This window comes from Canis aureus, chromosome 18, assembly GCF_053574225.1.
Source record: "Canis aureus isolate CA01 chromosome 18, VMU_Caureus_v.1.0, whole genome shotgun sequence".
Lineage (NCBI taxonomy): Eukaryota > Metazoa > Chordata > Mammalia > Carnivora > Canidae > Canis > Canis aureus.
Genome location: NC_135628.1, coordinates 14,287,757 through 14,303,581, shown reverse-complemented (window position 1 = coordinate 14,303,581; position 15,825 = coordinate 14,287,757). Strand labels below are relative to the sequence as shown.

The following is a 15,825-nucleotide window of genomic DNA, read 5'->3' as shown; positions in this document are numbered from 1 at the left end:
CCAGCAGGCCTGCTGAGAGCTGAGCATTTTCCCTTAAACTTACACGTGGATCCTCTGGCATCTCTGAAGCATTAAAGAAAGGCACAGAGAGTAAAGGTGAGGAACAAGAATGACAATCAGGAAGGCTAAGAAAGGTCTCAGCTTAGTTTTTCCAGTCTATTACAGGCAACTAATTAATGCCTTTAACTCTTGCTGGGGCCAAGAAATAGAATTATTTACTAGAACTTCCTAGTTCATCATGGTAGCTCACATAGTGCCTAATACTGGACCTGAGCCTTGCTACGGCACAGAATCTAAAGGTATCGGAGTAGTAAATGAAAGCGTAAAAATTATCCAATCAAAAGTTGTCAGGCATTCCTTTGGCAGGGGAACTTTAAGTCAAACACACCACATCTCACATCACTACTATCCTTGATCACTGACACAGGATCCTGCTCATTATCAGCGCCATGTGTTCAGTGGAGCCTCTACTGTGACCCAACCACCACAATACTTGAGTCCCCATCCAGACCTTTAACTGTGCCCTCCAGAACCTCCATTCCATGCCTCTACCCAGATGCTTCCCTCTCCTCCTTCCTTGAAACCTCACCATCCTCTGAGAAGAAGTTTCCCTTCCTCATGCCACCATTCCCCTGTATGGCTCAAGGCCCAGAGGTAAGGCCAGCAGCCTCCTCTATTGCTACTTTCAGACACCGTGCAGGACCCTTTGTGAGAGCCTGCTCCTCCAAGCTCATTTCTTACTTGCCTCCTCACAGAAGTTCTCTCCCAACACTCCAGCTCATTCCCCATACAGCTGTTCTCCCTCATCAAGGGCATGCTTAGAGTCTTAACTCACAGAGGCTGCATCCAGGGTTCCCTATTCCTCTTTTCCAATCCCTCTATTGCACTGAGGTGGCTTTTTGAGAACTTTTTAATGATCCTTTTTATGAACTTCTCCAGATTTAATGTCTGCTGCTCTGTATCACTGTGGCTACTCTGATCTGTCTTTGATCTCTTCCTCCCCTTGAATATTTACCTTTCTCTGTCTCCAAAGCATCTCAGCTCTTGTCAGAAGAACCTGCCCATTGTTTTGAAGACATAGCTAGTCATCTGAAAATGCCTTTTGTTCCACAAGAGGAACCAACCAGTAACTGAGCATAATGTATTAATCTTCTTTATTTATCTACTCTTATTTTCTTTGTTATTGAAGGTTCATGTTTCTTTGATACCAGAAAGGATTTTTAACTACTTTATTTCTAGATGTGTTCCAGATGCCCCGAAGGCCTGGTAGATTAGTCTATATGCCAAATCTTCCCTTTAATTTTGCTCATTAACATTCTCCTTTCTATCCTGAATAGTGATAGTGAATAGTCATAGTTAATGTAACCAGTTTTTCTATTTTCTTCTCATGATCCAACCCAACTTATGTATGAAATGACTCAGTGTGGCAGAACAGAGTAGCTTTCCTTATCAGTTCTTTGTATCAATGTACATCTCCCCCTTCCCCAATCTGTTTTAAGGCAAAGGTGAACTTCTTATTCTTTATGCCAATTTTGTTTTGCTTCCATTGTTTTGAGATTTTTCTGTTGTTCATGCTTCATTAAGACAAAAACAAGCATTATTATTTATGCAGACTGGATCTTTGGCTAACAATGTCTTAAATAAGCTATGAATTACACCAGTTCAAACTTTTCAGTTCCATGTTATTGTTGCAGGGTTTTTTTTCCTTGTTTTTTTGTTTTTGGAACGTTCTATTAACTTGGCCTGCTAGCACATCTTTAATCATTTGGTCTAACAGTTGTATATGAATATTTAAAAGATAAGTATTTCTCTTCAGTATTCATAAACTGATGGAAGTTATTGGTTGAAAATATTGGCATCTTTTCTCTATCCTTTTTTAGGTCATTATCTCAGCAAATGACACTAAACCACACCGTTTGCTGCCCAAATCTGACGCCTAGGAGAGATCTATAACTTTCCTGCTATATCTGTTTCCTTAGAGTTACACCTTGAAGTGCTAGATATATATTTCTTCAGTAAAAAATAAACTTAAGACTGGAATCTGGAGGGGAAAAAAGGGTAGAATCTGCAAAGGAAAAACTTCAGACGAGTCCACTAAAAAAATATTTCTGAAATTGGTAAAATGCTAATGAAGCTTATATGATAGATAATATTTTATTTTTGTGCCTTTCACTAATAGCAATCAAAAGCTAAGGGTTTTTTCCCAATAATTTATTTATTCATTTCTTTCAATTAAAAACTATTTTCTGAAAGGAAGCATTATTTTATTGCAATCTCACATAGGAGCCATTGCCTCTTAACTTGGGTATTCTCCCTTCTACTCAATCACTTCTTAAAAATTCTATAATCTTGCATTCCAGTTAGCTTATGAAACACTTCACCTCCCTATTACAACCCTGAAAAACCTTTGTTACATTAAATTTTCTTTTATATCTAAAGGCACACCAAAGAACTGGCAGTCACTCTAAGTTCTTCCCACATCATTTATTCAAATTATATAAAAACTCAATGCTAACAGGTTCCACCCACGATTTGGAGCTTCCATACAGCTTTTCTGTCCTCCAATTTCAATGACAGCCTAGGATAACCAAACAGCTAAGGAAAACTTTTGACATGGCAGGTGAAGACCAAAAGATTAAAAAAAGCAAACTAGATATCAAATTATTTAGGGAAGAAAAATAATCATTAGTATTCTCAGACAGAAAGATACTGAATCCCCAAAACAGAAATAAAATACTATTTTTGAAGGACAAACATTCTCAAAAATTAAAAGGTAACAAATGAAAAACTGAATAGAAAAATTGGAAAAATAAAGTCGACAAAATTTCCTAGAACATAGAATAGCAATGATATTAAAAATGGAAAAAATATATGAAAATTAGAGGATCAGGAAATGCAATATCCAAATAACAAAAGTTCAGAAAGACAAAACAGAAGGAATGAAGTAAGTGAAGAAATAAACCAAGAAAATCTCCCTGAAATTAAGGGCATAAGGTACAAGACTGAACCCATCACACATCCAAGATAATAAAGGGGAATATATCTACGTGAGACATACTGTGAAATTTCAGAACCATGGAGACAGAGAAGATTCTACATCTTTCAGAAAGAAAGGAAAGAAAAGGTCACATACAAAAATTTAGGAATCTGAATAATTTAGGAATGCCTGAACAGTATCACATGAATGAACAACAGTGTGACACCTTCAAAATTCTGAAGGAAAACAGTTTCCAATCTGGAGTTCAATATTCAGCAAAACTGGGCAGCCCCGGTGGCGCAGCGGTTTAGCGCCACCTGCAGCCCAGGGTGTGATCCTGGAGACCCAGGATCGAGTCCCATGTTGGGCTTCCTGCATGGAGCCTGCTTCTCCCTCTGCCTGTGTCTCTGCCTCTCTCTCTCTCTCTCTCTCTCTGGGTCTCTCATGAATGAATAAATAAAATCTTAAAAAAAAATATTCAGCAAAACTATCAATCAAATATGAGGACAAAAGAAAGATATTTTCAAATAACAAGGCTTCAAAAATTTACCTCCCATCAACTTACTCTCAAAAACTCCTAGAAGAAATACCAGAATGAAAAAATAAACCAAGACAGAGGAATACACAGGATATGGCACAAGAGATCCCATTATAGGAGAGCAATGAAGGAACTCTGGACAGTGAAGGAAATGCCAAGGTGACAGATGTCTACCAAACAATAGAAAGCAGTCAGTCCAGAACCAAGTACTGACTCATGCCCAGATCCTCATGTTTTATTTAACCCAAGAATAATGCCCCAGTGAGCTTGGACTAGATTGTTGTCTATATTTTGTCTTGGCTTCTACATGCCTTCTGTTGGCATCAGGTAAAGACACTCATTTCACCTACAGGAATTTTTCTGCTTTGGTATGCTCTTGAGAGCCAGGGTAAGTAGTAGTGAATTTGGAAACAGGGGACATCTCTTCTCCTCCCTGGTGTTGGACCAGGCCAACACTACATTTCTTTCAGATCCCTGGGCCAAATGAGTCCTACATTCATCCCAGGACTAGCTCATGACCTTGCCTACTGATGCCCTAGGGAGTCGGGCTCCTGATTAAAAACGCATACATGATTTCTGAAACCCAACTATAGACAGTTACAATGTTTTACCTGACAGGCCTCACTGAGACAGCCACCCTACCCACACACTTGTGGTTCATGGCCAGGACAACGCAGCCTCTGGGGACTCAGGATACCCTGGCCAGTCAAGCCTTTCAACATCTCTGCATTCCTAACCCTAGCACCTTCATTCTCAGGTCTCTTTATCAGCGACTTTGGGCAGAGGTCCTCTTCACATGCCTCTGCCAATAGCTCCTTAGGGAGGGGTAAGAGAGGGCAACTCTGAAGACACTTTTCCCCAGTCTGACTCCATAGCCAGTACTTTTCCATCTCTGGCCACCTTCCTTTCACCCTTCCCCTTCCTACCTCAGGGTCCATAAAACTGCTAGAGCCTTTTGTTGAGGGCTTCCTCAACAGAGATGACCCCCGTGTCTACACCGATCCCTTGATTCTCAACCAAGGGAAATTGGACCTGGGGGGGTCTGTGTTTTCCCATTTTAGAATCTTGTTACACCATCATAGTAAGTGATGAAAGGCTTAACTCTTTCGCTTTTGGCCTGTTGCTTTAACAGACTACACCAATACCTGGCAGTTCAGCTCCCTCTCCTCGCTCAGCTGAGCTCCTAACAGTCCCTGAAAGTTTCCCCAGGGAACCCTCCTCCCTGCAGAATAGAGACTTACACACACCAAGTCTTAAGCAAGTGGCCTCCAGAAACCATTAGTCTGTAGCTGAAACATGTCAGGGTATCCTATGAAAAAAAATAACTGCAATCATGAATTAATAATATGGCATTTAGAAAATAATTAACATGTGTTTTATTTCTAAAAACACCAAAATACAGAGAATTCCAGAAAAAGAGGTACAGCATGAATACGTTGTATTTGCAAAAACATCTGACTTCATCTCAAGTCAGAGCTTGGCAGCCCGGTCTCATTTCACCATTTGGCTGTGTTTTCTATTTTCTCTTCCACTTCCATTTTTTGTGAAATGGATTGGCTTATCTGACTTCAGAAAACTTATAGCTGTACTATTTTAAAAGAAATATACTTCTGGAGTAAAAATGTCATACTCAATCTGCCTGTAAATTTATATAATACAAATTATAAAAAGATTCTAACCACAATTATAGATATCCTCCTCTTTATTCTTAACCCACATGTTAAGAAGTCTGCAGCTTCATCCCACTTTATAAAGTTAGAAGGGTGACAAAACTAACCACCAAGGAAGAAAACAATAAGAACTACCTAGCAATTTGAGACCTCCTAAAATACTCATGTCAAGAACATTTTAAAATATGATAAAAAAAAAAATACTGATAGAGGACAAGTGACAGAAGACTTTATTCCACACAATATAAGCCAGGATCACCACTGGAATCTAATTCACACACCCGCCCTCAAGGCACAATGCAATAGTCAAGACTCCCTGGAACACCAGGGGCTCTAAATGTAGGAGAACTAGATGCTCATTTGGGACTGGGAAGAAATGAGTTTAGGATGTGTTTGAGTAGAGCTAAACTGATTATTCAGGGTTAAAAAAACACCCACAAACAGAGCAAAGGGAGAGCTACAGAAATGAAAATATGTGCCACTACTGTGGTGTCTATATCCAAGCACAGCCACATAAGGCAGACCACCCCAGGTGGGCCAAGAGCCAAGTGACACCCGAAGGGGCCAGCCAGGGCACAAAGCGGTCAAGTGGGTGAAGCTGAAATAGGCTGTAGCCCTCAAAACCAGGAAGAGAAACCAAAAACAGCTGCTTAGAAAGACTCAAATGCTTTTTTTGTTTTTTTTGAGATAGAGGAAGCACGCATGAGCAAGCAAGCAGGAGGGGAGGGGCAGAAGGGGAGAAAGAATCTTAAACAGGCTCCATACCCAGCCAGTGCAAAGCCAGATGCAGGGCTCAATCTCATGACTCTGAGACCATGACCTGAGCTGAAATTAAGAGTCAGCTGTTTCACCGACTAAGCCATCCAGGTGCCCCAAGATTCAAATGCTTTTAAGGTAAAGCCACTCCCTCTTACTACCCTAAGGAGTGGTCTAGATTATTTTTTTACACTGCAACTACAAGAAATGAGACTTTACACTACAACTCAGCACATGCATGTGTATACATACATATATAATAAACAACAAACAGAAGTTTCTCTAAATAACACCCATCTGAAAAGAGCTGTGTACTCTGCTATTTACATGTATAATATTTCCTTTTTCATGTAAAAAAAATTGCTGGACCAAACCCACTAAATTGATTCTAAAATTGTCCTGTAGTTTGACAGCATGGCGAAGTGGTCCCTGGCTAACTTGGGCAACAGGTGAAAAGTCAACGGTCTCATGAGATCAGAGTTCAGCTTGAATGTCATCCCTCTATTGACCAAAGTTCTGATTTCCCGCCCTGGCTTTGGAACAGTCCCAAACCACCCAAGGTCATTCATCAACCAGCCCAACCCATTTCTTCCATCTTCATCTTCTACAACCCTGTCAATAATCTGCATCCTAGCAAAACTGATCCACTTTCCTCCTGGGATGTGGAATCCCTGCCTCTCCCTGGGATTCTTTTCTCCTCCATCTATTCAAAATGCTCTGATCCTCCAAGGCACAGTTGAAGCAACCCCCAACACAGAACAAATTTCTCTTGCCTCCAACATTATAAGCACTTTATCCTTGCTCTCTGACTCCCATTTACACACACCCAGCACCACCTCAATCTCCCACCTCACCCTACCACATGCTTCCAAAACCCAAGCATGCCATCTCAAAAAGAAGCCCTTGGTCTATACTTCTTATTGACTGGACAAATGCACATCATCTCCTACAAAGGGAGAAAACTGCTGGCTGGGGACTTAAGACTGAGAAATCTTGGATCAGGGCCCAAACCACCAAGAACCTCTCAAACAAAACCAGAGCAGAAAATTTTGTACCTCTGCAGAAAATTTTGTACCTTTGCCCTTTGAAACAATGGTTATAACAAGCATTATAAGAAAATGATACTGACTGTTTAGAAATTCTTCTTTCAATTTCAATTCTTTCAATTCTTTGTTCAAAAAGTAGCATAACTCTAGATCAGCAATTTAGCAACATTACCATGTTCCATGTTTTAACTTCTCTTACTCAAAATCAAATCTGCCAAGTGTAATGAAGCTATCCATTAGTACTTAACAAAATGATAGATCCCCCTGAAGGTAAAGACCTCTGCTTGCTTTCTTTCAAGTCAGCTTCCTCTTCTGATTTCCATATACTTTTGGTTAAGTAATCTTTGTGTCTTATTTCAAAAACAAAATTTTCCACCTCATCTTTAAATCATGCATTTTAATTTCAGTCTCCCCCAGCAACATAATTAAAAGAACTTTCTTATAGCTAAATCAGAAATATTAGCATCAAAGTGTCTTAAATCTATATGCAAATATACTCTAAATTGATCTTCTAATAACTTCCTCATTTGACAAATATTTATCAAGTAACCATTATCTGCTCAAACATTGAGCTAGGAATGCAGTAGATCTTTGAGGTACTAAACTGAAAATGCCATACTTCCAAAGCAAAGATAATGAGATAACAGCAGATTCAAACTCATTAACCCAAACTGAAAATCACATACTTATGCTCACACTACTGTACTACAAAAGATCAGTAAGCAATAAGAAAGAAAATTCTAAAGATACTCTCAAGGTAAAATAGTTCAAACAAGTATACAGTGTAATAAATTGTCAAAAAAAAAAAAAAAGAAGAAAAAATGGAGAGGCGGGGCAAGATGGCAGAAGAGTAGGATCCCCAAGTCACCTGTCCCCACCAAACTTCCTAGAGAACTTTCAAATCATCCTGAAAACCTATGAATTTGGCTTGAAATTTAAAGAGAGAACATCTGGAATGCTACAGTGAGAAGAGTTCATGCTTCTAACAAGCAAAATGACTAGAAGGAAAAACTCACCTCAAAATAAAGAATCAGAAACAGTCCTCTTGCCCACAGAGTTACAAAATTTGGATTACAATTCAATGTCAGAAAGCCAACTCAGAAGCACAATTATAAAGCTACTGGTGGCTCTAGAAAAAATCATAAAGGACTCAAGAGACTTCATGACTGCAGAATTTAGATCCCATCAGGCAGATATTAAAAATCAATTAAATGAGATGCAATCCAAACTAGAAGTCCTAACGACGAGGGTTAACGAGGTAGAAGAACGAGTGACAGAAAACAAGTTGATGGCAAAGAGGGAAACTGAGGAAAAAAGAGACAAACAATTAAAAGATCATGAGGATAGATTAAAGGAAATAAGTGACAGCCTGAGGAAGAAAAATCTACGTTTAATTGGGGTTCCCGAGGGCGGCCGAAAGGGACAGAGGTCCAGAATATATATTTGAACAAATCACAGCTGAAAACTTTCTTAATCTGGGAAGGGAAATAGGCATTCAGATCCAGGAAATAGAGAGATCCCCCTCTAAAATCAATAAAAACCGGTCAACACCTCAACATTTAATAGTGAAGCTTGCAAATTCCAAAGATTAAAAAAAATAAAAAATAAAAAATAAAAAAATAAATATATAAAAAATAAAATAAAATAAAATAAAATAAAATAAAATAAAATAAAATAAATTCCAAAGATAAAGAGAAGATCCTTAAAGCAGCAAGAGACAAGAGATCCCTAACCTTTATGGGAGAAATATAATTAACAGCAGACCTCTCCACAGAGACCTGGCAGGCCAGAAAGGGCTGGCAGGATATATTCGGGGTCCTAAATGAGAAGAACATGCAGCCAAGAATACTTTATCCAGCAAGGTTCTCATTCAGAAAAGAAGGAGAGATAAAGAGCTTCCAAGACAGGCAGCAACTGAAAGAATATGTGACCACCAAACCAGCTCTGCAAGAAATTTTAAGGGGGACTCTTAAAATTCCTCTTTAAGAGGAAGTTCAATGGAACAATCCACAAAAACAGGAACTGAATAGGTATCATTTTTTTTTTTTTCTGAATAGGTATCATGATGACACTAAACTCCTATCTTTCAAAAAAAAATAAAAAATAAAAAATAAAAATAAACTCATATCTTTCGAATGTAACTCTGAATGTGAATGGGCTTAATGACCCCATCAAAAGATGCAGGGTTTCAGACTGGATAAAAAAGCAGGACCCATCAATTTGCTGTCTACAAGAGACTCATTTTAGACCAAAGGACACCTCCAGCCTGAAAATAAAAGGTTGGAGAACCATTTACCATTCAAATGGTCTTCAAAAGAAAGCAGGGGTAGCCATCCTTATATCAGATAAACTAAAATTTATCCCGAAGACTGAGAGATGAAGAGGGGCACTATATCATACTTAAAGGATCTATCAAAGAAGAGGACTTAACAATCATCAATATATATGCCCCGAATGTGGGAGCTGCCAAATATATCAATCAATTAATAACCAAAGTTAAGACATACTTAGATAATAATACACTTATACTTGGTGACTTCAATGTAGTGCTTTCTACACTCAATAGGTCTTCTAAGCACGTCTCCAAAGAAACAAGAGCTGTAAATGATACACTGGACCAGATGGATTTCACAGATATCTACAGAACTTTACATCCAAACACAACTGAATACACATTCTTCTCAGGTGCACATGGAACTTTCTACAGAATAGACCACATACTGGGTCACAAATCAGGTCTGAACCAATACCAAAAGATTGGGACTGTCCCCTGCGTATTCTCAGACCATAATGCCTTGAAATTAGAACTAAATCACAACAAGAAGTTTGGAAGGACTTCACAGACGTGGAGGTTAAGGACCATCCTGCTAAAAGATGAAAGGGTCAACCAGGAAATTAAGGAAGAATTAAAAAGATTCATGGAAACTAATGAAAATGAAGATACAACCATTCAAAATCTTTGGGATACAGCAAAAGCAGTCCTGAGGGGGAAATACATCGCAATACAAGCATCCATCCAAAAACTGGAAAGAACTCAAATACAAAAGCTAAGCTTACACCTAAAGAAGCTGGAGAAAAAACAGCAAATAGATCCTACACCCAGCAGAAGAAGAGAGTTAATAAAGATTTGAGCAGAACTCAATGAAATAGAGACCAGGACTGTGGAACAGATCAACAAAACCAGGAGTTGGTTCTTTGAAAGAATTAATAAGATAGATAAACCATTAGCCAGCCTTATTAAAAAGAAGAGAGAAGACTCAAATTAATAAAATCATGAATGAGAAAGGAGAGATCACTACCAACACCAAGAAAATACAAACGATTTTAAAAACATATTATGAACAGCTATATGCCAATAAATTAGGCAATCTAGAAGAAATGGACGCCATTTCTGGAAAACCACAAACTACCAAAACTGGAACAGTAATAAACAGAAAACCTGAACAGGCCAATAACTAGGGAGGAAATTGAAGCAGTCATCAAAAACTTCACAAGACACAAAAGTCCAGGGCCAGATAGCTTTCCTGGGGAATTCTATCAAACGTTTAAAGAAGAAACCATACCTATTCTCCTAAAGCTGTTCGGAAAGATAGAAAGAAATGGAGTACTTCCAAACTCATTCTATGAGGCCAGCATCCCCTTAATTCCAAAACCAGACAAAGACCCGACCAAAAGGGAGAATTACAGACCAATATCCCTGATGAACATGGATGCAAAAATTCTCAACAAGATACTAGCCAATAGGATACAACAATACATTAAGAAGATTATTGACCATGATCAAGTAGGATTTATCCCCTGGATGCAAGGCTGGTTCAACACTCATAAAACAATCAATGTGATTCATAATATCAGCAAGAGAAAAAAAACAAGAACCATATGATCCTCTCAATAGATGCAGAGAAAGCATTTGACAAAATACAGCATCCATTCCTGATCAAAACTCTTCAGAGTGTAGGGATAGAGGGAACATTCCTCAACATCTTAAAAGCCATCTACGAAAAGCCCACAGCAAATATCATTCTCAATGGGGAAGCACTGGGAGCCTTTCCCCTAAAATCAGGAACAAGACAGGGATGTCCACTCCCACCACTGCTATTCAACATAGTACTGGAAGTCCTAGCCTCAGCAATCAGACAACAAAAAGAAATAAAAGGCATTCAAATTGGCAAAGAAGAAGTCAAACTCTCCCTCTTCGCAGAGGACATGATATTCTACATAGAAAACCCAAAAGACTCCACCCAAGATTGCTAGAACCCATACAGCAATTTGGCAGCGTGGCAGAATACAAAATCAATGCCCAGAAGTCAGTGGCATTTCTATACACTAACAATGAGACTGAAGAAAGAGAAATTAAGGAGTCAATCCCATTTACAATTGCACCCAAAAGCATAAGATACCTAGGAATAAACCTAACCAAAGAGGTAAAGGATCTATACCCTAAAAACTACAGAACACTTCTGAAAGAAATTGAGGAAGACACAAAGAGATGGAAAAATATTCCATGCTCATGGATTGGAAGAATTAATATTGTGAAAATGTCAATGTTACCCAGGGCAATTTAGACGTTTAATGCAATCCCTATCAAAATACCATGGACTTTCTTCAGAGAGTTAGAACAAATTATTTTAAGATTTGTGTGGAATCAGAAAAGACCCCCGAATAGCCAGGGGAATTTTAAAAAAGAAAACCATAGCTGGGGGCATCACAATGCCAGATTTCAGGTTGTACTACAAAGCTGTGGTCATCAAGACAGTGTGGTACTGGCACAAAAACAGACACATAGATCAGTGGAACAGAATAGAGAACCCAGAAGTGGACCCTGAACTTTATGGTCAACTAATATTCGACAAAGGAGGAAAGACTATCCACTGGAAAAAAGACAGTCTCTTCAATAAATGGTGCTGGGAAAATTGGACATCCACATGCAGAAGAATGAAACTAGACCACTCTCTTGCACCAGAAACAAAGATAAACTCAAAATGGATGAAAGATCTAAATGTGAGAGAAGATTCCATCAAAATCCTAGAGGAGAACACAGGCAACACCCTTTTTGAACTTGGCCACAGTAACTTCTTGCAAGATACATCCATGAAGGGAAGAGAAACAAAAGCAAAAATGAACTATTGGGACTTCATCAAGATAAGAAGCTTTTGCACAGCAAAAGATACAGTCAACAAAACTAAAAAACAACCTACAGAATGGGAGAAGATATTTGCAAATGACGTATCAGATAAAGGGCTAGTTTCCAAGATCTATAAAGAACTTATTAAACTCAACACCAAAGAAACAAACAATCCAATCATGAAATGGACAAAAGACAGGAACAGAAATCTCACAGAGGAAGACAAAGACATGGCCAACAAGCACATGAGGAAATGCTCCGCATCACTTGCCATCAGGGAAATACAAATCAAAACCACAATGAGATGCCACCTCACACCAGGGAAAATTAACAAGGCAGGAAACCACAAATGTTGGAGAGGATGTGGAGAAAGGGGAACCCTCCTGCACTGTTGGTGGGAATGTGAACTGGTGCAGCCACTCTGGAAAACCGTGCGAAGGTTCCTCAAAGAGTTAAAAATAGATCTGCCCTATGACCCAGCAATTGCACTGCTGGGGATTTACCCCAAAGATACAGATGTAATGAAAAGCCAGGACACCTGCACCCCGATGTTTATAGCAGCAATGTCCACAAATAGCCAAACTGTGGAAGGAGCCTCAGTGTCCATCGAAAGATGAATGGATAAAGGATATGTGGTTTATGTATACAGTGGAATATTACTCAGCCATTAGAAATGACAAATACCCACCATTTGCTTCAAGGTGGATGGAACTGGAGGGTATTATGCTGAGTGAAATAAGTCAATTGGAGGACAAACATTATATGGTCTCGTTCATTTGGGGAATATAAAAAATAGTGACAGGGAATAAAGGGGAAAGGAGAAAAAATGAGTGGGAAATAGCAGAAAGGGAGACAGAACATGACAGACTCCTAACTCTGGGAAACAAACTAGGGGTGGGGGAAGGGGAGGTTGGTGGGGGTGGGAGTGACTGGGTGATGGACACTGAGGGGGGCACTTGATGGGATGAGCACTGGGTGTTATTCTATATGTTGGCAAATTGAACACCAATAAAAAATAAATTTACAAAAAAAAAAAGAAAAAATGAACATAAAAACCCTTAAAAATGTCAATCTTTTTCATTTAAGAAATGTTGCTGGACTATGAAGTTAATCAGGTCAAGTATTAAATATCTGTAATAGAATATATTTCCATTTTAACATCAACAATATAGAGTCACTAACACCATTTGATAATGAGTAGTCCTTTCCTTATATTTTATGTAAGCAATATACTGCTTACGCTCAAAAGCCTGTGAATATATAAAATACATCCAATATCCCCACCATTCTCTATTTAAGTCTCTACAATTATTTTCAGTTTGGCTGATCATGCCAATGGTAAAATCATTCAAATAGGCAAGAATTTTGTGTCTATAAGTAGATGTATTAGAAATAACATTGTCACAAAACTGAACTGCAAGTTAATCTTTATCTCACTGTTTTTATAATTTTAATATATAGTATTATAACACATACCAAATATTCTCACTGAATGGTCTTACCTTAAATATGTGCCATATATGAAGAATAATGCCATCATTAGTCCATTTAAAATAAAAATTACAGCAACATAAAAGCAAGCAGGATCTCCCATTCCTTTAAAAATAAAAAAAAAAAACATATGTTCTAACTATAAATTACTTTGTGTGTCTGGCAATTTATATTAAAATGTGCTTATTTTGAAAATGGCACAGATATATTAAATGGTTGCCTTGGTTCCCATATGAATACGTGACACTACCATGGAACAAAGATGAGTACGTGGCAGTAGCTGCGGTGGTTTTCAAACAGGGCTACAAATTCATGGACATGCCTCGCATAGACGCATGGGGGTTCTCTGCTCCTATTTTTGAACCTGGCTGGGCTTATGACTGCCTCAAAGATGATGGTGGAGGCCATATCACATGATTTTCAAGGCTAGAAGAGGCCAAACAGTGTTCAACTTGTGCCCACAAAAAGCCTGGCTACTCTTGAGGTGCTATGCTATACAAAGCCCAAGGTGCATGGAAAGGCCATTATGTAGGTGTCCCAGTTGACCGTTCCAACTGAGCTCAGCCTGGCAGGCACCCCAGCCCTGGAGCCAGAATATAAGTGAAGCAGTCTCCAATTAATTCCAGTCTTCCCAAGCCACTTAAGTCTAGCAGAAGCCTCTGACATTGTGGAAACAAATCAACCCTGCTACATACTGCCCAAATTCCTCACTTGCAGAATCCATAAGCATAATAAAATGGTTATTTATATCACTAAGTTTGCAGGAAGTTTAATAAGCTCCAACAAATAACTGGACAATATCATGGAAAGAACCTTGCCTTCACAGCTTTCAATAGGACTGAGTCCTTCTCCTCTGGTAACCGTCCAACATATCTTGGTTTGAAGACCAATCAAGTCCATTATTTTGGTATAAATCCGGTACCAGCTGGCTAAGATAACCTATTTTTTAAAAAAATAGAGACATTTTTTAGAGGAAAGATATTATCATCAACAGTTTCATTACTAGAATAATTTTGAGATATTTTGGTAATTATCAAATTTTCCTTTCCTATACCATCTACTTAGCTCCCTTTAAATCTAGTAAAATAAGCCTCACAATCCCCTACACAGATTTTTCATTGGTCAGTCTTCAACTGTCCACCCATGGGTAAGAATAAAATATAACATGATACACATAAGATTTATATTTTTCAAAAGATATAGAATTCTACTAAGGTACATTAAAAAAGTTGAACAAATAGGTACTCTGTCTTCCTGAATAGATCTAATTTCTCAAGATGTGAATTTTCCATCAAATTAATTCATAAACATAAAACAATGCTAAGCAAAATCCCAAGTTATCTGTCTGGAAGTGTTATGTGGCAACATAACAAAAAGGAGATTAACTGAAGGGAATATTCTAGCAGATATTAAACAAAAAAATCACTTACAAAAATTAAAACAGTATGATACTGGCACAGGAACAGCCAGACAGATCAAAGTAATCATGGTGGAGGCAGAGCAGTGCTACTCAGATCCCCCTCCATGGCCAAACACTCATTTCCCCAGTGGCTGGGAGGGCTGGTGGCTGACAGCTCTCAGTTGAGTCCCTCTCTGGGAACTACCCTCTGCAGAGGAGAGTAAATTCATTACAGGTCACACCCGGACCCAAAAATGACCCAAAGAAAACCCAACCGCAACCACATTCAGTACCTGACTACTCAATGGGGAGGGCTGTAAAGGCCAGGGGCACCTCTCCTCAGGGTAGGACAACTCTGCAGGGCATCTCAATCCCAGAACTCCCAGTGGGATTGCTTACAGCCTTTGTTGTCACTGCATCATAGCCCAACTCTCCTCCTGCCTTATCCAATTTCCTTTATCCCTCTTTAGGTATTGTCCCCAAAGGCACTCCCTCTAGATACTCCTATATGCAAATCTCCATCTCAAAGCCTATTTCCCAGGACCTCAACCTAATGTAATACAGAACACCAAGTCCACAAAAAGATGCAAGCATATATGTATAATAACTTTGTATGTAATACAGAAAACTACTTCAAATGAGTAGGGAGAAGATGGACCACCCATCAAAGTGTCAGGTTACCCATGAGACCATTTTGAAAAAATATATGATTCCTATCCCATACTGTTCATCAAATCACAGTTTTGTGTTTCCTATCCCATTCTGTGCATTGACAAATTCCAGAAATATTTAAAATGTAAACAACAAAAAAAACAATTACAAT

At 38.7% G+C, this 15,825-nt stretch overlaps 1 protein-coding gene across 6 annotated transcripts in view; it reads right to left on the bottom strand.

Annotated features, from left to right (window-relative positions):
- DPY19L1 (dpy-19 like C-mannosyltransferase 1) overlaps positions 1-15,825 on the bottom strand; it is a 142,154-nt gene that overhangs the window by 103,029 nt on the left and 23,300 nt on the right. For all 6 annotated transcript variants that reach the window (XR_013356561.1, XM_077856221.1, XM_077856220.1 and 3 more), the window contains exons 5-6: positions 14,422-14,542; positions 13,615-13,708 (exon numbers count right to left, since the gene is read on the bottom strand). Coding sequence is in view for 5 of the 6 variants with exons in the window: in XM_077856221.1 (XP_077712347.1) it covers positions 13,615-13,708; positions 14,422-14,542 (215 nt within the window). In the remaining variant the exon portion in view is untranslated. The remainder of the gene's footprint in view (positions 1-13,614; positions 13,709-14,421; positions 14,543-15,825) is intronic.